The following is a 22,261-nucleotide window of genomic DNA, read 5'->3' on the forward strand; positions in this document are numbered from 1 at the left end:
GCCCTGCCGTGTGCCCGTACAGCAGTTTATGACCACATATGGGGTGTTTCTGTAAACTACAGAATCAGGGCAATTAATATTGAGTTTTGTTTGGCTGTTAACCCTTGCTTTGTTACTGGAAAAAATGGATTAAAATGGAAAATCTACCAAAAAAAGTGAACGTTTGAAATTTCATCTACATTTTTCTTTAATTCTTGTAGAACACCTAAAGGGTTAAGAAAGTTTGTAAAATCAGTTTTGAATACCTTGAGGGATGTAGTTTGTAAAATGGGGCCATTTATGGGTGGTTACTATTATGTAAGACAAAGTGACTTCAGACCTTAAAAAGTGGGTTTTGGTATATGTCAATGATGTACTTTACATATGTTAGCGAATGATGTTGGATTATGCAAGTGACATATTTATTATCTGATATTCTTATGTTGGATCAATTATTTAACATTACAATATATTTGTCAAAGATGTACTTTGCATATGTTAATATTGATACTGGGTTATACAAGTGACATATTTACTATCTGATTTTCTTATGCTGAAAAATCAATAAAACTTGAAAGTAAAAAAAAATAAAGTGGATTTTGGAAATTTTCAGAAAATTTTTAAGATTTGCTTCTAAACTTCTAAGCCGTCTAACGTCCCAAAAAAAGAAAATGTCATTTACAAAATGATCCAGACATGAAGTAGACATATGGAGAATGTGTGCCAGGACAGATCCGTTTGGCTCAGTTTCGTCAAGCGGACAGCAACACGCTGCAGGCAGCGTTTTGGTGTCCTCCTCCAGAGCGGAATGGAGACTGATCGGAGGCAGACTGATGCATTCTGAGCGGATCCTTTTCCATTCAGAATGCATTAGGGCAAAACTGATCCGTTTTGGACCGCTTGTGAGAGCCCTTAGCAATGAGTGCAGCTACTAATTTAGCTGATCTGCAGTATATTTGCTTACAATTGGCCATGACATGTATCACCTATTAATTTTGGTTTGCCTCATTGACAATTTCAATTTTTTATTCCATTTTGCTTTTTTCCCTATCATTATGCTATATTAAAAAGGGTATTCGGGTTTTACATTTATTTGTTTATAAAATAGGAAGTACCAGATGTAGTAGAGTTATCACACATGCTTTCTCAGACGTGTTATCTAAACTAAATGCGTTAAGCAAACACCTACAATTGCTTTTCAATGGCTTTTGTTCAAGATAACGCGATGAGTTAAAGGGAACCTGTCACCGGGATTTTGTGTATAGAGCTGAGGACATGGGTTGCTAGATGGCCGCTAGCACATCTGCAATACTGAGTCCCCATAGCTCTGTGTGCTTTTATTGTGTAAAAAAAACGATTTTATACATATGCAAATTAACCTGAGATGAGTCCTGTCCCTGAGGTGAGTCCTGTATATGAGATGAGTCAGGGACAGGACTCATCTCGGGTTAATTTGCATATGTATCAAATCTTTTTTTTTACACAACAAAAGCACACAGAGCTATGGGGACTGGTTATTGCGGATGTGCTAGCGGCCATCTAGCAACCCATGTCCTCAGCTCTATACCCAAAATCCCGGTGACAGGTTCCCTTTAAGAAATTTAAGTTAAGAGTTTGTGTGTTAACCCTGCTACATCTATAATACCATTTTTTTTATATATGTGTAGTTAAAATTTAGCTTGCACACCTTTATTCTATTCAGACAGTAGCCTTTCTCTAAAGAAAAAAATGGTATGGCCCGGAATATCTCTGTGTAATGCATCCATAAGAGAGCTGAATAGGACTAATTATGGAGTAAATGATGTGACCCTCACATGTGCCATGTGACCACTGGTATTCAGTTAACTGCCCATGTGTCTAACTGTGTAGTGTATTGAGGAGCAGAACATAAACAATATATCTGTAGCGGCATCTCTTTATGGCTACTTTCACACTGGTGTTTTGGCTTTCCGTTTGTGAGATCCGTCATTGGCTCTCAGAAGCGGTCCAAAACGGATCAGTTTTGCTCTAATGCATTCTGAATGGAAAAGGATCCGCTCAGAATGCATCAGTCTCCATTCCGCTTTGGAGGCGGACACCAAAACGCTGCTTGACAATGTAAGTCAATGAGGACGGATCCGTTTTCTCTGACACAATCTGGCACAATAGAAAACGGATGACTTTCAATGGAGTTCATGACGTCTTGGCTATGTTATAGAATAGATAATACAAACGGATCCATTCATGGCGGATGCATGCGGTTGTATTATTGTAACGGATCCTTTTTTGCAGATCCATGACGGATCCGCCCAAAACACGAGTGTGAAAGTAGCCTAAGTCTGTCAGTGTCAGTGTAGGATCAGATCTAACATTGTTCTGTATGTGTATGTCATTTTTTTTTACAGATAACTTTATTAACAAATGACATCATCTAGAGACAGTTAACTTTATTAAAGAGGACCTTTCATGGGTCCAGACTTCATAAACTAAGTATCAGGGTATGTAGGGCATACAGCGGGGATCTAATATCGCTTCCTATTTTTTCTGGGCCCCGCTCTGTTCGCACGTTGTGGCCCCCGTCAAATTCTCCCGCCCTGTATGCTAATTTTCGCATCAGAACAATGAGGAGGAGACTGAGTCTTTCTCTGTGGGCGTCACCTTCTCCCTGGCTGTGACACTCTCCGCTGCGATTGGACAGTGCTACAACCAGGGAGAAGGAGACGCCCACAGAGAGACTCAGTCTTCTCCTCATTGTTCAGATGCGGAAATTAGCATACAGGGCGGGAGAATTTAACGGGGGCCACAGCAGGTGAATGGAGAGGCACCCAGAAAAAATAGTAAACGCTATTAGATCCCCGCTGTATGCCCTACATATCCTGATACTTAGTTTATAAAGTCTGGACCCATGAAAGATCCTCTTTAACAGATGACATCACCTAGAGACGGATGGCCATTTAAAAAAATCACCTAGTGATAGGCAGCCATGTAAATACACGCACAGTAATGTAATTATTTTTAAAAGCCACAATAACAATCTGTTTCCACAATTGGTGCCCTGTGTGCTGACCCAGCACATGTATATTATGTCATGTAGCACTGTTGCTTACTGAATGTCAGGGGTTACACGGTGTGAAGGGTATCACATGACAGATGCCATGTTTCAGTTAGGCCAAAGATACATCACACAGGACTAATCCATTGGTTATACTATTCTACTGTGCAGGTAGAGGACAACTGCCTGATATAAGAGAGGTATATAAGCAAATGTAATGTACAGTCGTGGCCAAAAGTTTTGAGAATGACACAAATATTCGTTTTCACAAACTTTGCTGCTAAACTGCTTTTAGATCTTTGTTTCAGTTGTTTCTGTGATGTAGTGAAATATAATTACACGCACTTCATACGTTTCAAAGGCTTTTATCGACAATTACATGACATTTATGCAAAGAGTCAGTATTTGCAGTGTTGGCCCTTCTATTTCAGGACCTCTGCAATTCGACTGGGCATGCTCTCAATCAACTTCTGGGCCAATACCTGACTGATAGCAACCCATTCTTTCATAATCACTTCTTGGAGTTTGTCAGAATTAGTGGGTTTTTGTTTGTCCACCCGCCTCTTGAGGATTGACCACAAGTTCTCAATGGGATTAAGATCTGGGGAGTTTCCGGGCCATGGACCCAAAATGTCAACGTTTTGGTCCCCGAGCCACTTAGTTATCACTTTTGCCTTATGGCACGGTGCTCCATCGTGCTGGAAAATGCATTGTTCTTCACCAAACTGTTGTTGGATTGTTGGAAGAAGTTGCTGTTGGAGGGTGTTTTGGTACCATTCTTTATTCATGGCTGTGATTTTGGGCAAAATTGTGAGTGAGCCCACTCCCTTGGGTGAGAAGCAACCCCACACATGAATGGTCTCAGGATGCTTTACTGTTGGCATGACACAGGACTGATGGTAGCGCTCACCTTTTCTTCTCTGGACAAGCCTTTTTCCAGATGCCCCAAACAATTGGAAAGAGGCTTCATCGGAGAATATGACTTTTCCATTCACAGTCCATTCACCATACCATTCACCATACTTTCTGCAGAAGATCAATCTGTCCCTGATGTTTTTTTGTAGAGAAGTGGCTTCTTTGCTGCCCTTCTTGACACCAGGCCATCTTCCAAAAGTCTTCGCCTCACTGTGTGTGCAGATGCACTCACACCTGCCTGCTGCCATTCCTGAGCAAGCTCTGCACTGGTGGCACTCCGATCCCACAGCTGAATCCTCTTTAGGAGACGATCCTGGCGCTTGCTGGACTTTCTTGGACGCCCTGAAGCCTTCTTAACAAGAATTGAACCTCTTTCCTTGAAGTTCTTGATGATCCTATAAATTGTTGATTGAGGTGCAATCTTAGTAGCCACAATATCCTTGCCTGTGAAGCCATTTTTATGCAACGCAATGATGGCTGCACGCGTTTCTTTGCAGGTCACCATGGTTAACAATGGAAGAACAATGATTTCAAGCATCACTCTCCTTTTTAAAGGGAATCTGTCACTAGCATATTATCAATTTTTTTTTTTTAGGAATCCATGTGTAATAAAGTACCTTATATCCATATGTCTTGTTCTTTTTATTGTGAGTCTTGTCATTTCTTAAAAAAAACGCTTCTTATGATATGCAAATGAAGCTGTAAGGAGCCCAGAGGGGCGTTATTCTTTCTCCACGGTGCCCAGGAACGCCCCTCTGAAGTGCCGTGCCCGCCTAAATTTGAAAACTAATAACTCCTCCAAGTTCAGCTAAATCGCCTCCCAGAGGCGAGGCTAAGTGCTCCCCCAGCGCCTGCAACCGAAATCCCGCGCAGGCGCAGTGCCGGCGATTTCCTGGGCCTGCGCTATGATAAGACGACTGAGGGCAACAGCTTCAACAGCGTCACTGGGCATGCGCCGATCCCAGTGACGTATTCGCTGTTTCCTCAGCCAGCTAAATCGCCGACACTGCGCCTGCGCGGGATTTCGGTTGCAGGCGAGAGGAGGATCGGGGGTGTTTGGCGCTGAGCGCGGCGCTGGGGGGGGGAGCACTTAGCCTCGCCTCTGGGAGGCGATTTAGCTGAACTTGGAGGAGTTATTAGTTTTCAAATTTAGGCGGGCACGGCACTTCAGAGGGGCGTTCCTGGGCACCGTGGAGAAAGAATAACGCCCCTCTGGGCTCCTTACAGCTTCATTTGCATATCATAAGAAGCGTTTTTTTGAAGAAATGACAAGACTCACAATAAAAAGAACAAGACATATGGATATAAGGTACTTTATTACACATGGAGTCGTTCAAAAAATTTTTTTGCTAATATGCTAGTGACAGATTCCCTTTAACATGTCAAGTCTGCCATTTTAACCCAATCAGCCTGACATAATGATCTCCAGCCTTGTGCTCGTCAACATTCTCACCTGAGTTAACAAGACGATTACTGAAATGATCTCAGCAGGTCCTTTAATGACAGCAATGAAATGCAGTGGAAAGGTTTTTTTGGGATTAAGTTAATTTTCATGGCAAAGAAGGACTATGCAATTCATCTGATCACTCTTCATAACATTCTGGAATATATGCAAATTGCTATTATAAAAACTTAAGCAGCAACTTTTCCAATTTCCAATATTTATGTAATTCTCAAAACTTTTGGCCACGACTGTATATATAAATTATATATATTTCATATAAATTTTATGAATTTTCTATAAACAAATACATAATAACTGGAATACCCCTTTAAGTGACATTTCTTTTTGGGCCTATAATTTCTAATTTATAAAGTAAACTTGCTTTTATCCTGTTGTTGTGTAAGGAAAAGTATAACATTTAAAACAATAACACAGTGTCTTCAGCGCAGGAGACAAAGCATTGTCATCCCCTGCTGGGCTCGCTCTAAGAGTCCCTGTTCGCTCCTGGATGTTACGTACAGAACGGCTTTTCCACTGTTATTTATTTGCTTTGCATTTCTTTTACACAACAGGTTACCGACCTCGATGACACTGAATTTGATAGCACTTCTTTGGAGGATGAACCTTTTGAAGTGCCAAGATCTGTGAAACCCAGACGAGCTACTGCGCCGAAAAAAGAGTTTCCTGCAACTTCTGTTAAAAATGCTTTTAGTGCTTCCAAGTCAACAAAAGGAGGTAGGTAACGTACAATGAATTCCTAGAAAGACTAAACATGGGGAGGTTTGCTAAGCAAAATGCAGCAGGTTTCTCTTCAAATCGCAGCCAACAAACTGGAGTATAAATATATTGTGTTCAACAATTTTTACAACTTCCTCCACAGTTTTAAAAAGTGTTCAGAGAAATAGCGTGGCTAAGGCTACTTTCACACTAGCGTTAATATTTTCCGGTATTGAGATCCGTCAAAGGTCTCGATACCAGAATTTTTTTTTACAGTTTTGTCCCCATTCATTATCAATGGGGACAAAACGTAACTGAACAGCACGGAATGCTCCAAAATGCATTCCGTTTCGTTTGGTTTCGTTCTCATAACGGATAGCAAAATGCAGCATGCTGCACTTTTCTTTCCGTCATGGAATGCAGAGTAAAACGACCCACAATGCAAGTCAAAGGGGACGGACCGTTTTCTCTGACACAATAGAAAACGGATCCGTCCCCCATTGACTTTCAATGGTGCTCATGACGGATCCGTCTTGGGTATGTTAAAAATGCAGATGGTTGTATTATCAGTAACGGAAGCGTTTTTGCTGAACCCTGCCGGATCCAGCAAAAACGCTAGTGTGAAAGTAGCCTAAGCGGAGTTATATAAGGCAGCAGATTGATTAATCATGAGTAAGAAAGGGGGAGAGTTATCAGTAGTGTCATAAGATACGTGAATTTATAAAATGATGAAAACTGTAAATTTGCACCAAAGTTGTCAGATTGGCACACATGATTTACTACACAGTGAAAACACTAGTTGAATGCATTTTGGGGGTCATTTATCAGCTGAAATACACCAAAATTAGGCGTATTTCAGGCGCAGATTGCGGTGCAACCGTTAGTTGCGCCACAATCTGCGACTTCTCCCCGCTCTGGCTAGGTCTAAAAAAGTGGGTGTGATGGGGAAGGGGATAGGCCGGTAGGCCTGTCTCAATCTTCATTTTCTAAGCCTGGTTTAGTTGTAGAAAATGGTCTAAATGTAAGACAGCTAGGATGCACTGAAGTTATGAAGAGACCTGCACCTCTTCATAACTTCGGCGATGTGCCATGTGAACATTTACATTTTTATTGGATATGTTCTCAGAACCGCTTCCATCTATAGTCTACCCTTTGTGATTTTGTTCAGTTTGGTAGGCTGCTGACATGTTACCGTTTCCTCCCTCTCTGCAGATGCTCGTGACGCTGACACCTCCAGCACACTAGTGAGCAGTTTAGTTACTGTGAGTGATTTCAGTGACACATCCGATGCCTGACCCTTTGGCCACAATGAGATACAATATACAAGTGCCTTAAGGATTCGTAACGCCAGTGTTGACCGTCTTAAAGTGTTTCCAACTATGCCCTTTGTACGTTTCATGTCTTTGTCTTACCAGAGGTGTGTCCTCCGCGGCCACAGATGTAGTATTATATTTGCTTATGTATTTTCTTTCCACACTTTGACATCTTATCTTTGTACGGTACAATGAATTCATACTGAAGCACTTACCTCCACTGCCTCCATCACTTTACATTACTTTTATATAATGAACCATTGCACACTAGAATTTTACATAACTGATCAAGCATTTGGCCACTTGCAGTATGATTTCTAGTTTTCCGGAAAATATTTCAGAACATCCTTTTTATCTAGATTTCCAGTTTTTCTTTACACGCCTGTGAAATGTATGTACTCCAGTGCAGCAAAACTGCCATGCAATATATCATTTGCACAAAAGCATGGCAATCTATGTCTCCTCTTTTCTATGGTACAGAATGTTTGTAAAGCCAGAGATTTTTATGTGATTTTTTTTTTTATAATAAGACATTTATTCCTTGGTCAAAAAAGAGGTACTGTATTTCCATTCCTTTTTGTACTGCATCTTTAGCAGAAAAACAGTATTAAAATCTGGTCTTGAACTGAATGGCTTTGGCTGCTGTGAATGCGTTTGGACTTGTATGAAACCTGATAAGAGTATATAATGCACCATACATAATCCTTTTTGTTAGGAAAAACTTGGGCACTATGAGCGTTTTTCTTCTAGGACAAAGAAGGAGGTAAGGCAATCTGCCTTTGGAACCAGACCGGAGGCATAGCTTCTAGTAATCTTCACCCATTTTCCAAATAATGTTATCTTCAGAGATACAGTATTCAGGGAAATAGAAAGTTGCATAACTAATATGAATATATGAATGGCTGAAAAAAAGTGTTCAGCAGTCAAACAGGGTATGATATTGTAAGGTAGTCACATTTATTTACTGCTATTAACAGTGTGCAAACATTTTCTCCAGATTTGCACATATTTAGATTAAATGGTTTTGCATGGGCTTAACACTGCCAAATTTTGGCAGTATATGGGTGCAAATCTTCACAGCATAATAACCTGAACTGAGAGCATTATAGGAATCTAACATCCACATTATGATCATGTGGAACTGGCCTAAGATGAACTAATAAATTCAACCACTGCCAGATACAGTGGAGTGGGGAGACATCATCAGGCATCGTAGAGCGGAGGATGACAGAGGACACTGGCAGTGGGGAAAGGGAGAGGTATTGTCACAGATGATGTTGCAGATAGCTGGAAGTTATGAATAAACGTCCGACTGGCTTGGTCCCAAACTAAGGAGCATAAAGTTGACCCCTATAAAACCCTAAGAGCTCACCCTGACTGCTAAGCACATACAAGGGTCTCAAAGGTAGTCCATTGTATGTCCACGTACCTAGACTGTGTGACACCTGAGAACCCTATAATAGTGAGGGGACATGACCACCGGCTCCCGGCACTTCATATGGAGGGAGTCAAGGTCACCTAGAATCAAGCCAGCAAGGAGACACAATACATGAAAGGACTTATCTGAACAAGCCACAGAAGCCTCCAGCAGTGAACACTTCAATCCAGGAAGTAGTATAAACCGCAAAGTGAGGCAGTATGGGAGGGAATATAAAGGAAAGAGGATTAGTCTAAATAGGTGACACCTGGGAGAAGGAAATGAGATGAGAAAGTGAAACCAAAACAAAGAACATCATGCAAGAGGTAGAGAAGGACGTCTGTCAGACCTTCTCACAGAACTGGCGGTGACATGTATCAGTTAAAGGGGTTAACCCATGAGTAATGTAAAAAATGAAAATCAGACATCATATAGTACATAACAGTGTCTAACAAAGCAAGAACCAGCTCTGTACCTCAGATGGATCCAGAGATCTCTCCATTCGTTGCTGCAATTGCTCTGCTTGATTTTTTTTTCAAGCTGGCAGCTCAGGGGGTATGCACTTTCTAAGGGCGGGTATCCTTTCTGCTGTAGCTGGTGGCAGTTGAAGGATGGAACTGAACATGTATGTCAACCTCAGTGAGCTGGACAATTTTTTTTTGAAAAAGGGCAAACAGCAGGTGGCGCTATACAGATAGATTTCAGTAAATAACTCAGTGGTGATACTACATTTTTAATTACATGCAATTACAAAAGTATTCAGATCCAGGTGCTGGTTTAAAAAATATAAAATGTTTTTCATGGTCCAAACCCTTTAAGTATATTTTATTTTTACTGTTTTACTCTAAATAAGATAAGATACAACTTTATTACTCCCCAAAACAGGGAAATGTCAGTGTTATGACAGCACCAATAGATGAACAAGTAAATAAGGGTTTCCCTGGCATCAAGTGTATTGCATGCTTTGGTGGTTCCCTGGCATCATTTAAATTACATACCATGGAGGGGGGGTGTCCCTGGCATCTGTTACTTTGCAATTCCATGCTGACATCAGGTAAATTCCCAGTCTTGGCATCTGAATTGTATGTCTTTGTACAATATCGTCATTATTCCTGCACACTGGTTTTCCTCAGTAACCTCTATAGTATAGTCATATTTGTAATGGTGCTGATTGCGCACAAGACCGCAGAACTGGATTTCATCTATGGCAGTCACCTTTCCGAAGTACTGACTGTACCTCTTGGTACTCAGATAGCCCCACGATTTTCAGTGGGGCTGCATTTAGGAAAATACAGACAGACCCAAAATAAGATATACTGTATGAAGCACATATGATACTAAAATAAACTCTCTAAGGCCCCTTTCACACGGGCGAGAATTCCGCGCTGAATCAGGACCCATTCACTTTAATAGGGCTGTGCAGATGAGCAGTGATTTTCACGCATCACTTGTGCGTTGCGTGAAAATCGCAACATGTTCTATATTATGCGTTTTTCATGCAACACGGGCCTCATAAAAATGAATGGGGCTGCGTGAAAATCGCAAGCAAGTGCGGATGCAATGCGATTTTCACACATGGTTGCTAGGAGATGATGTTAGTAAATTGATTAAAGTCAATTTACTGTATTATATGTAACATGGTTATAAAGTAAAATGATAGCATTCTTAATACAGAATGCTTTAGTAAAATGTTGCTAGAGTGGTTAAAAAATAAAAACAATTAACTCACCTCATCCACTTGATCGCGCTCCCGGCATCGTCTTCTTTCTTCATCTTTCAGGACCTGCAAAAGAACCTTTGATGACGTAATAGCGCTCGCCACGTGGTGAGCGCGGTGACTTCAGCGCAGGTCCTGCTGAATGAAGGTCCTGGTCAAAGGTCCTTTTTCAGGTCCTCAAGGAAGAAGAAAGAAGACAATGCCGGCTGCGCGAACAAGGGGATGAGGTGAGATAATTGTTTTTATTTTTTAACCCCTCAAGCAACGTTTTACTAAGCATCCTGTATTAATAATGCTATTATTTTCCCTTATAACCATGTTATAAGGGAACATAATGACATCTATACAACACCGAACCCAAACCCGAACTACAGTGAAGAAGTTTGGGTCTGGGTACCACATTCAGTTTTTTATCACGCGCGTGCAAAACGCTTTGCACCCGCGCGATAAAGACTGAACAACGCAATCGCAGTCAAAACTGAAATTGTGTACACACTCGCACGGGTTTCCCGCGATTCACCCGGGACGCATCCGGAGTAAATCCGGGACGCCCGTCTGAAAGAGGCCTAATAGATGACAGGAACCAAATGATGAGGGTCACAGATGGAGAAGATGATCCAGCAATGGAGTGGATGGAAGAGGTATTGTATAAAGGTAGATAGTGGATTACTGACAGCTAACAGAACTGGAAGAATATTGAATGACCCTATCTGAATTCAACTCAGCAAATTAGCTAGGACAATACACCGCCACAGGAACAAACAGATCCCAATACAAAGGACACCATGGAACTATAAATCCCAGACTACACTGAAAACACACCAAGCTAGAACAAGATACAATAATGGAACTACAAATCCAAAAATGCAGAACAAGATACAAACATATGTGCAAGGAAATGCACCTTTCAAATTGTATACATGGCAACCAGAACAGAATGAGGCCAGGCATATAAAGTAGGGATACAGTAAACGATTATTTCAGTAATCGAGTATTTTATCGATTATTTTTAACGATTAATTGAGTAATCAAATAAGAAAAAATTTATTAATATACTGTTTTCCTTTATAAAAACTCATCAGACCCCCTGCCATCAGTCCCCAACACCCTTCGTTCCCCCCTGTGCGATCAGCCCAAGTGCATCAGTTCCCCCAGTGCCATCAGCTCCGTTCCCCCAGTGCCTTCAGCTCTCCCCCACCCCAGTGCCTTCAGCTCCACTCCCACAGTGCCATCAGCCCCTCCATGCCATCCATTGCCATGTCCCCCACTCCCCCAGTGCCATCAGATCACCCCCTCCATGTCCCCCAGTACCATCAGATCAGCCCCTCCATGTCCCCCAGTGCCATCAGATCAGTCCCTCCATGTCCCCCAGTGCCATCAGATCAGCCCCTCCATGTACCCCAGTGCCATCAGATCAGCCCCTCCATGTCCCCCAGTGCCATCAGATCAGCCCTCCATGTCCCCTACTCCCTCAGTCCCATCAGATCAGTCCCTCCATGTCCCCCAGTGCCATCAGATTAGCCCTTCCATGTCCCCCAGTGCCATCAGATCAGCCCCTCCATGTCCCCCACTCCCCCAGTGCCATCAGATCAGCCCCTCCATGTCCCCCAGTGCCATCAGATCAGTCCCTTCATGTCCCCCACTGCCATCAGTCAGCCCCTCCATGTCCCCCACTCCCATCTGCCCCTCCATGCCATCCATTGCCTGCTGTCCCCCTTTAGTGCCATGTCCCCAGTGCCAGTGAAATACCTTTCCTGTAGGGGCGCCGCTCCACAGCTCATCCATCTTTTTCTCTGCACTGGATCCTGATGTCACATAGTGTCAAGTCATAATGTGCGCTTACGTGCACTATGACCTGACGATGTGTCAGGATCCAGTGCAGCGCTGTACGGGCCGGCGGGTGACCACTGAGCGGTAAGTAATAGCAAGCGCTTCACTCCTGCTCCGTGGTCAGATGACACAAATGAATCCTCGATGCACAAAATTCATCGAGGATTTTTTTGTGTCTAATTACTCGATTCAATCGAGTAATCGTTTCAGCCCTAATATAAAGGCTTACATTCAGCAACTCCACCATAATTAACCAGCTGTCGGGGATATAAAGCAAATGCTTTATATAAAAGAAAGCATCAATGGAAAAATTTCAAAGGGAACTGATCCTAGAGATGGACATAGAAAACACTTCTAAGGCTACTTTCACACCTGCGTTAGGTGCGGATCCGTCTGGTATCTGCACGGACGGATCCGCACCTATAATGCAAACGCTTAGATCCGTTCAGAACGGATCCGTTTGCATTACCATGAACAAAACCAAAAAAAAAAAAATTTTTTTTTTTTTTTTGTTCATGATAACGCAAACGGATCAGTTTTGACTTTACATTGAAAGTCAATGGGGGACGGATCCGTTTGAAAATTGAGCCATACTGTGCCATCTTCAAACGGATCCGTCCCCATTGACTTACATTGTAAGTCTGGACGGATCCGTTTGCCTCCGCACGGCCAGGCGGACACCCGAACGCTGCAAGCTGCGTTCAGGTGTCCGCCTGCTGAGCGGAGCGGAGGACAAACGGTGCCAGACTGATGCATTCTGAGCGGATCCGCATCCATTCAGAATGCATTAGGGCTGGACGGATCCGTTCGGGGCCGCTTGTGAGATCCTTCAAACGGAACTCACAAGCGGAGCCCCGAACGCTAGTGTGAAAGTAGCCTAAAAGAAATCGCCAGTAATTTAATTATATTGTGCAATCAGTAAAATAAGGTACAAACCGGATTCCAAAAAAGTTGGGACACTATACAAATCGTGAATAAAAACTGAATGCAATGATGTGGAGGTGCCAACTTCTAATATTTTATTCAGAATAGAACATAAATCACGGAACAAAAGTTTAAACTGAGAAAATGTACAATTTTAAGGGAAAAATATGTTGAATCAGAATTTCATGGTGTCAACAAATCCCAAAAAAGTTGGGACAAGGCCATTTTCACCACTGTGTGGCATCTCCCCTTCTTCTTACAACACTCAACAGACGTCTGGGGACCGAGGAGACCAGTATCTCAAGTTTAGAAATAGGAATGCTCTCCCATTCTTGTCTAATACAGGCCTCTAACTGTTCAATCGTCTTGGGCCTTCTTTGTTGCACCTTCCTCTTTATGATGCGCCAAATGTTCTCTATAGGTGAAAGATCTAGACTGCAGACTGGCCATTTCAGTACCCGGATCCTTCTCCTACGCAGCCATGATGTTGTGATTGATGCAGAATGTGGTCTGGCATTATCTTGTTGAAAAATGCAGGGTCTTCCCTGAAAGAGATGACGTCTGGATGGGAGCATATGTTGTTCTAGAACCTGAATATATTTTTCTGCATTGATGGTGCCTTACCAGACATGCAAGCTTCCCATGCCACACGCACTCATGCAACCCCATACCATCAGAGATGCAGGCCTCTGAACTGAGCGTTGATAACAACTTGGGTTCTCCTTGTCCTCTTTGGTCCGGATGACATGGCGACCCAGATTTCCAAAAAGAACTTCGAATCGTGACTCGTCTGACCACAGAACAGTCTTCCATTTTGCCATACTCCATTTTAAATGATCCCTGGCCCAGTGAAAACGCCTGAGCTTGTGGATCTTGCTTAGAAATGGCTTCTTCTTTGCACTGTAGAGTTTCAGCTGGCAACGGCGGATGTCACGGTGGATTGTGTTCACTGACAATGGTTTCTGGAAGTATTCCTGAGCCCATTCTGTGATTTCCTTTACAGTAGCATTCCTGTTTGTGGTGCAGTGTCGTTTAAGGGCCCGGAGATCACGGGCATCCAGTATGGTTTTACGGCCTTGACCCTTACGCACAGAGATTGTTCCAGATTCTCTGAATCTTCGGATGATGTTATGCACAGTTGATGATGATAGATGCAAAGTCTTTGCAATTTTTCGCTGGGTAACACCTTTCTGATATTGCTCCACTATCTTTCTGCGCAACATTGTGGGAATTGGTGATCCTCTACCCATCTTGGCTTCTGAGAGACACTGCCACTCTGAGAAGCTCTTTTTATACCCAATCATGTTGCCAAATGACCTAATTAGTGTTAATTGGTCTTCCAGCTCTTCGTTATGCTCAAATGTACTTTTTCCAGCCTCTTATTGCTAATTGTCCCAACTTTTTGGGGATTTGTTGACACCGTGAAAATTGGAATCAACTTATTTTTCCTTTAAAATGATACATTTACTCGGATTAAACGTTTGATCTGTCATCTACGTTCTATTACAAATAAAATATTGAGATTTGCCATCTCCACATCATTGCATTCAGTTTTTATTCACAATTTGTTTAGTGTCCCAACTTTTTTGGAATCCGGTTTGTACAAGCGTCAATGCAAAAATATAAATGATTTATTATACAATAACTTAAAATGCAATCAAAGCTTAATCCATATAAAACTCAATGGTATGCAATAATACACAGTTACAGTTGCAAGAAAAAGTATGTGAACCCTTTGGAATGATATGGATTTCTGCACAAATTGGTCATAAAATGTGATCTGATCTTCATCTAAGTCACAACAATAGACAATCACAGTCTGCTTAAACTAATAACACACAAAGAATTAAATGTTACCATGTTTTTATTGAACACACCATGTAAACATTCACAGTGCAGGTGGAAAAAGTATGTGAACCCCTAGACTAATGACATCTCCAAGAGCTAATTGGAGTGAGGTGTCAGCCAAGTGGAGTCCAATCAATGAGATGAGTTTGGAGGTGTTGGTTACAGCTGCCCTGCCCTATAAAAAACACACCAGTTCTGGGTTTGCTTTTCACAAGAAGCATTGCCTGATGTGAATGATGCCTCGCACAAAAGAGCTCTCAGAAGACCTACGATTAAGAATTGTTGACTTGCATAAAGCTGGAAAGGGTTATAAAAGTATCTCCAAAAACCTTGCTGTTCATCAGTCCACGGTAAGACAAATTGTCTATAAATGGAGAAAGTTCAGCACTGCTGCTACTCTCCCTAGGAGTGGCCGTCCTGTAAAGATGACTGCAAGAGCACAGTGCAGACTGCTCAATGAGGTGAAGAAGAATCCTAGAGTGTCAGCTAAAGACTTACAAAAGTCTCTGGCATATGCTAACATCCCTGTTAGCGAATCTACGATACGCAAAACACTAAACAAAAATGGATTTCATGGGAGGATACCACAGAGGAAGCCACTGCTGTCCAAAAAAAACATTGCTGCACATTTACAGTTTGCACAAGAGCACCTGGATGTTCCACAGCAGTACTGGCAAAATATTCTGTGGACAGATGAAACCAAAGTTGAGTTGTTTGGAAGAAACACACAACACTATGTGTGGAGAAAAAGAGGCACAGCACACCAACATCAAAACCTCATCCCAACTGTGAAGTATGGTGTGGGGGCATCATGGTTTGGGGCTGCTTTGCTGCATCAGGGCCTGGACGGATTGCTATCATCGAAGGAAAAATGAATTTCCAAGTTTATCAAGACATTTTGCAGGAGAACTTAACCTCCTCCCGTCCGCCCATAGGATATAAACGTCCTATGGGTGGATCTCTATTTCTGAACGCACGTTTTAAAACGTCCGTTCAGAAACTGCAGCTGCACGCTAATCGTGCAGCTGCTGATCGGGTTGCCCGCTGTCAGTGACAGCAGGGCAACCCAGAGAGAAGGCAGGGACAGTGCCCAGGTGTCCCTGCCTTCTGGATCGCTGCATACACAGCGCTCACCGAGCGCTGTGTATACAGAGCAGGAAGCGCTATGTGCTTCCTGTTCCGGCCGGCGGTCATGTGACCGCCGTGACCGGAGAGTGCAGGAGCTGTGTGAGGTCTTTCACAGACCTCGATCAGCCCTGCTCTGAGGATGTACAGCGCAGAATTATGCTGTACAGCCTCTCTGGGGGGTGCATTTCTTCTGTAACTGGGGCTACTATGTCAGCCCCAGTTACAGGAGAAATCAACAGTGAAAAAAAAAAGAAAAAGTGAAGCAAATGTCCCCCAGAGGTCTTGTATGACCTTATGGGGGACGAAAAGTGTAAAAAAAAAATAAATAAAGGGTTGAAAAAATAAAATAAAAAAAAGTTTCACATGTAAAAAAAAAAAAGTCCCCAAGTAAGGAATAAAAAAAAAAGTTAAAAATAGAAAAAATAAAATAAAATAGACATATTTGGTATTGCCGCGTTCGTAAAAACCAGCTCTATAAAAATATCACATGACCTAACCCCTCGGGTGAACACCGTAAAAAAAAAAAAAAAAAAAACTATGTCAAAACAAGCAATTTTTGTCACCTTACATCACAAAAGGTGCAACACCAAGTGATCAAAAATGCGTATGTCCCACAAAATGGTACCAATAAAACCGTCACCTCATCCCGCAAAAAATGAGCCCCTACATAAGAAAATCTCTCAAAAAATAAAAAAACTATAGCTCTTAGAACATGGAGACACTAAAACATCATTTTTTTGGTTTCAAAAATGCTATTATTGTGTTAAAGTGAAACAAATAAAAAAAAGTATACATATTAGGTATTGCCGCGTCCGTAAAAACCAACTCTAAAAAAATATCACATGAGCTATCCCCTCAGGTGAACACCGTAAAAAAAAAAAAAAAACGGTGTCAAAACAAGCAATTTCTGTCACCTTGCATAACAAAAGGTGCAACACCAAGTGATCAAAAACGCGTATGTCCCACAAAATGGTACCAATAAAACCGTCACCTCATCCCGCAAAAAATGAGCCCCTACATAAGAAAATCTCTAAAAAAATAAAACTATAGCTCTCAGAACATGGACACATTAAAACATAATTTTTTTGCTTCAAAAATGCTATTATTGTGTAAAACTTTAATAAATGAGAAAAAGTATACATATTAGGTATCGCCACATCCGTAACAATCTGCTCTATAAAAATGTCACTTGACTGAACCCCTCAGGTGAACGCTGTAAAAATTAATAAATAGAAACTGTGCTAAAACAACCAATTTTTTGGTCACCTTGCCCCATAAAGTGTTATAATGAATGATCAAAAAATCATATGTACCCAAAAATAGTAGTAATAAAACTGGCACCTTATCCCCTAGTTTCCAAAATGGGGTCACTTCTTGGGAGTTTCTACTGTAAGGGTGCATCAGGGGGCTTCAAATGGGACATGGCATCTAAAAACCATGTGGAGTTCCTTTTCTTCTGCGCCCTGCCGTGTGCCCATACAGCAGTTTATGACCACATGTGGGCTGTTTCTGTAAACTGTAGAATCTGGGTAATAAATATTGAGTTTTGTTTGGCTGTTAACCATCGATGTGTTAAAGAAAAAATTGGATTAAAATGGAAAATCTGCCAAAAAAGTGAAATTTTAAAATTTGATCTCCATTTTCCTTTAATTCTTGTGGAACGCCTAAAGAGTTAACAAACTTTGTGAAATTGGTTTTGAATACCTTGAGGGGTGTAGTTTCTACAATGGGGTCATTTATGGGGGTATCCAGTATGTAGGCCCCACAAAGTGACTTCAGACCTGAACTGGTCCTTAAAAAGTGGGTTTTGGCAATTTTCTTAAAAATTTGAAGAATTGCTTCTAAACTTCTAAGCCTTCTAACGTCTTAAAAAAATAAAATGACATTTCCAAAATGATGCCAACATAAAGTAGACATATGGGGAATGTTAAGTAATAAATATTTTATGAGGTATCACTTTCTGTTTTAAAAGCAGAGAAATTGAAATTTAGAAAATTGCGAATTTTTCAAATTTTTGGGTAAATTTGGGATTTTTTCATAAATAAAGGTGAAATATTTTGACTCAAATTTATGATTATCATGAAGTACAATGTGTCACGAGAAAACAATCTCTGAATGACTTGGATAAATAAAGACGTTCCAAAGTTATTACCACATAAAGTGAGATATGTCAGTTTTGCAAAATTAGGCCTGGTCAGGAAGGGGGCAAATGGCCCAGATGGCAAGTGGTTAACGCCATCTGTCCACCAGCTGAAGCTCAACAGAAGATAGGTGTTGCAACAGGACAACGACCCAAAGCGTAGAAGTAAATCAACAACAGAATGGCTTAAACAGAAGAAAATACGCCTTCTGGAGTGGCCCAGTCAGAGTCCTGACCTCAACCCAATTGAGATGCTGTGGCATGACCTCAAGAAAATGATTCACACCAGACATCCCAAGAATATTGCTGAACTGAAACAGTTCTGTAAAGTGGAATGGTCAAGAATTACTCCTGACCGTTGTGCACCTCTGATCTGCAACTATAGGAAACGTTTGGTTGAAGTTTTTGCTGCCAAAGGAGGTTCAACCAGTTATTAAATCCAAGGGTTCGCATACTTTTTCCACCTGCACTGTGAATGTTTACATGGTGTGTTCAATAAAAACATGGTAACATTAAATTCTTTGTGTGTTATTAGTTTAAGCAGACTGTGATTGTCTATTGTTGTGACTTAGATGAAGATTAGATCACATTTTATGACCAATTTGTGCAGAAATCCATATAATTCCAAAGGGTTCATATACTTTTTCTTGCAACTGTATATGCAGTGCCCAGAATTTGCCACTAGATGGCTCTAACACGACTACCAGAGTTCCATATCACCTCTCAAACATAAATGTAATACAAACGTCCCAACGACAATTATGAGATATACACAATAGGGATAAGGACCGATACGAACCCTTGCTCTGCTCAAACTATGACCAATCTCGGATATCGGGTACTATTGCTACATAAGTTATAAATTATCAAGCCTGATATGACTATGGAATGAATATTCCAATCAGATTCTCTCTGATATCAATATTAGATCTTTTATTCAGTAATATGCATCTTTATTGAATAGTGATAATATTGATGTAGTACATCTAACATTACACATCCGCAATAAAGCCGGAAGTTTCTAAATATCAGGCCAATTAATTCATTCGATACTACACATAATAAAGTTATACGTTACCCGAGAATGCAGATGATATGCAGAGTCTAAGGGAAGTCCGCTCTAAGGTCGATTCTGATCATTGGGATTTTTCTCCTGGGTTCTTTCCTTTCTTTCTTTGTTTCTCTGTGTTTGTGTCTTCTGTTGCTCCCTGTTGTTGTTTTTTCCCCTTCATGTGTGTGTGGTTTATGATCACAAACTTATCAGTTAGACACACCTTCCTAACTTGGAGTTTTCCAATCATTGTCGGTTAGGCGTGTACATATGAAAATGACTGATGTCACTATATCACCCATAATGTAATTTGGCTATTGGTGTAATGTTACGCTTTCATCCTTATGTTGCACTATTGCATAAGCTACTAGCATCATACTAGTAAGGGTTAAATGTCCAGGTCTGACTTCTTTTGCATTCCATACACATAATATATGGAATCCTAAATCAGAGATAACGGATTATTTTTTACGCATAAACCATAGACGTTTAGGTACCATTTGAGACATTTCTCAAGCTATTAAATTTACAGTACCGATAAGAATACAATAGACCTTGTACTTTCACAGACATGTGTGTCTCCTCTGTTACGCCAACGGTTGATTGATTATTAGTTAACCTCCTCAGGACCGCCGTACGCAGGATTGCGTCTTTGCGACGGCCCTGCTCTTCTGGGTGGACGCGCCGGCGCGTCCTCTCGCGAGACGCAAGATTTCCTGTGAACGCGCGCACACAGGCGCGCGCGCTCGCAGGAACGGAAGGTAAGAGAGTTGATCTCCAGCCTGCCAGCGGCGATCGTTCGCTGGCAGGCTGGAGATGTGTTTTTTTTAACCCCTAACAGGTATATTAGACGCTGTTTTGATAACAGCGTCTAATATACCTGCTACCTGGTCCTCTGGTGGTCCCCTTTGTTTGGATCGACCACCAGAGGACACAGGTAGCTCAGTAAAGTAGCACCAAGCACCACTACACTACACTACACCCCCCCGTCACTTATTAACCCCTTATTAGCCCCTGATCACCCCTGATCACCCCATATAGACTCCCTGATCACCCCCCTGTCATTGATTACCCCCCTGTCATTGATCAACCCCCTGTAAAGCTCCATTCAGACGTCCGCATGATTTTTACGGATCCACTGATAGATGGATCGGATCCGCAAAACGCATCCGGACGTCTGAATGAAGCCTTACACGGGCGTGATCAATGACTGTGGTGATCACCCCATATAGACTCCCTGATCACCCCCCTGTCATTGATTACCCCCCTGTAAAGCTCCATTCAGACGTCCGCATGATTTTTACGGATCCACTGATAGATGGATCGGATCCGCAAAACGCATCCGGACGTCTGAATGAAGCCTTACAGGGGCATGATCAATGACTGTGGTGATCACCCCATATAGACTCCCTGATCACCCCCCTGTCATTGATTACCCCCCTGTAAAGCTCCATTCAGATGTCCGCATGATTTTTACGGATGCACTGATAGATGGATCGGATCCGCAAAACGCATCCGGACGTCTGAATGAAGCCTTACAGGGGCATGATCAATGACTGTGGTTATCACCCCATATAGACTCCCTGATCACCCCCCTGTCATTGATTACCCCCCTGTAAAGCTCCATTCAGATGTCCGCATGATTTTTACGGATGCACTGATAGATGGATCGGATCCGCAAAACGCATCCGGACTTCTGAATGAAGCCTTACAGGGGCATGATCAATGACTGTGGTTATCACCCCATATAGACTCCCTGATCACCCCCCTGTCATTGATTACCCCCCTGTAAAGCTCCATTCAGATGTCCGCATGATTTTTACGGATGCACTGATAGATGGATCGGATCCGCAAAACGCATCCGGACGTCTGAATGAAGCCTTACAGGGGCATGATCAATGACTGTGGTTATCACCCCATATAGACTCCCTGATCACCCCCCTGTCATTGATTACCCCCCTGTAAAGCTCCATTCAGATGTCCGCATGATTTTTACGGATGCACTGATAGATGGATCGGATCCGCAAAACGCATCCGGACTTCTGAATGAAGCCTTACAGGGGCATGATCAATGACTGTGGTTATCACCCCATATAGACTCCCTGATCACCCCCCTGTCATTGATTACCCCCCTGTAAAGCTCCATTCAGATGTCCGCATGATTTTTACGGATGCACTGATAGATGGATCGGATCCGCAAAACGCATCCGGACGTCTGAATGAAGCCTTACAGGGGCATGATCAATGACTGTGGTTATCACCCCATATAGACTCCCTGATCACCCCCCTGTAAAGCTCCATTCAGATGTCCGCATGATTTTTACGGATGCACTGATAGATGGATCGGATCCGCAAAACGCATCCGGACGTCTGAATGAAGCCTTACAGGGGCATGATCAATGACTGTGGTTATCACCCCATATAGACTCCCTGATCACCCCCCTGTCATTGATCACCCCCTGTCATTGATCACCCCCCTGTCATTGATCACTCCCCCTGTCATTGATCACTCCCCCTGTCATTGATCACCCCCCCTGTCATTGATCACCCCTCTGTAAGGCTCCATTCAGACATTTTTTTGGCCCAAGTTAGCAGAATTATTATTTTTTTTTCTTACAAAGTCTCATATTCCACTAACTTGTGTCAAAAAATAAAATCTCACATGAACTCACCATACCCCTCACGGAATCCAAATGCGTAAAATTTTTTAGACATTTATATTCCAGACTTCTTCTCACGCTTTAGGGCCCCTAGAATGCCAGGGCAGTATAAATACCCCACATGTGACCCCATTTCGGAAAGAAGAC

The 22,261-nt window shown here is 42.1% G+C and overlaps 1 protein-coding gene across 1 annotated transcript in view; it reads left to right on the forward strand.

Annotated features, from left to right (window-relative positions):
- Nucleotides 1-8,196, forward strand: part of DZIP1 (DAZ interacting zinc finger protein 1) — a 65,262-nt gene extending 57,066 nt beyond the window's left edge. The window contains exons 17-18 of the mRNA XM_040425309.1: nucleotides 5,942-6,104; nucleotides 7,299-8,196. Coding sequence (XP_040281243.1) covers nucleotides 5,942-6,104; nucleotides 7,299-7,381 — 246 coding nt within the window. The 3' untranslated portion in view covers nucleotides 7,382-8,196. The remainder of the gene's footprint in view (nucleotides 1-5,941; nucleotides 6,105-7,298) is intronic.
- The last annotated feature ends 14,065 nt before the right edge of the window (nucleotides 8,197-22,261 follow it).

The sequence above is a fragment of the Bufo bufo genome, chromosome 3 (genome assembly GCF_905171765.1).
Source record: "Bufo bufo chromosome 3, aBufBuf1.1, whole genome shotgun sequence".
Classification (NCBI taxonomy): Eukaryota; Metazoa; Chordata; class Amphibia; order Anura; family Bufonidae; genus Bufo; species Bufo bufo.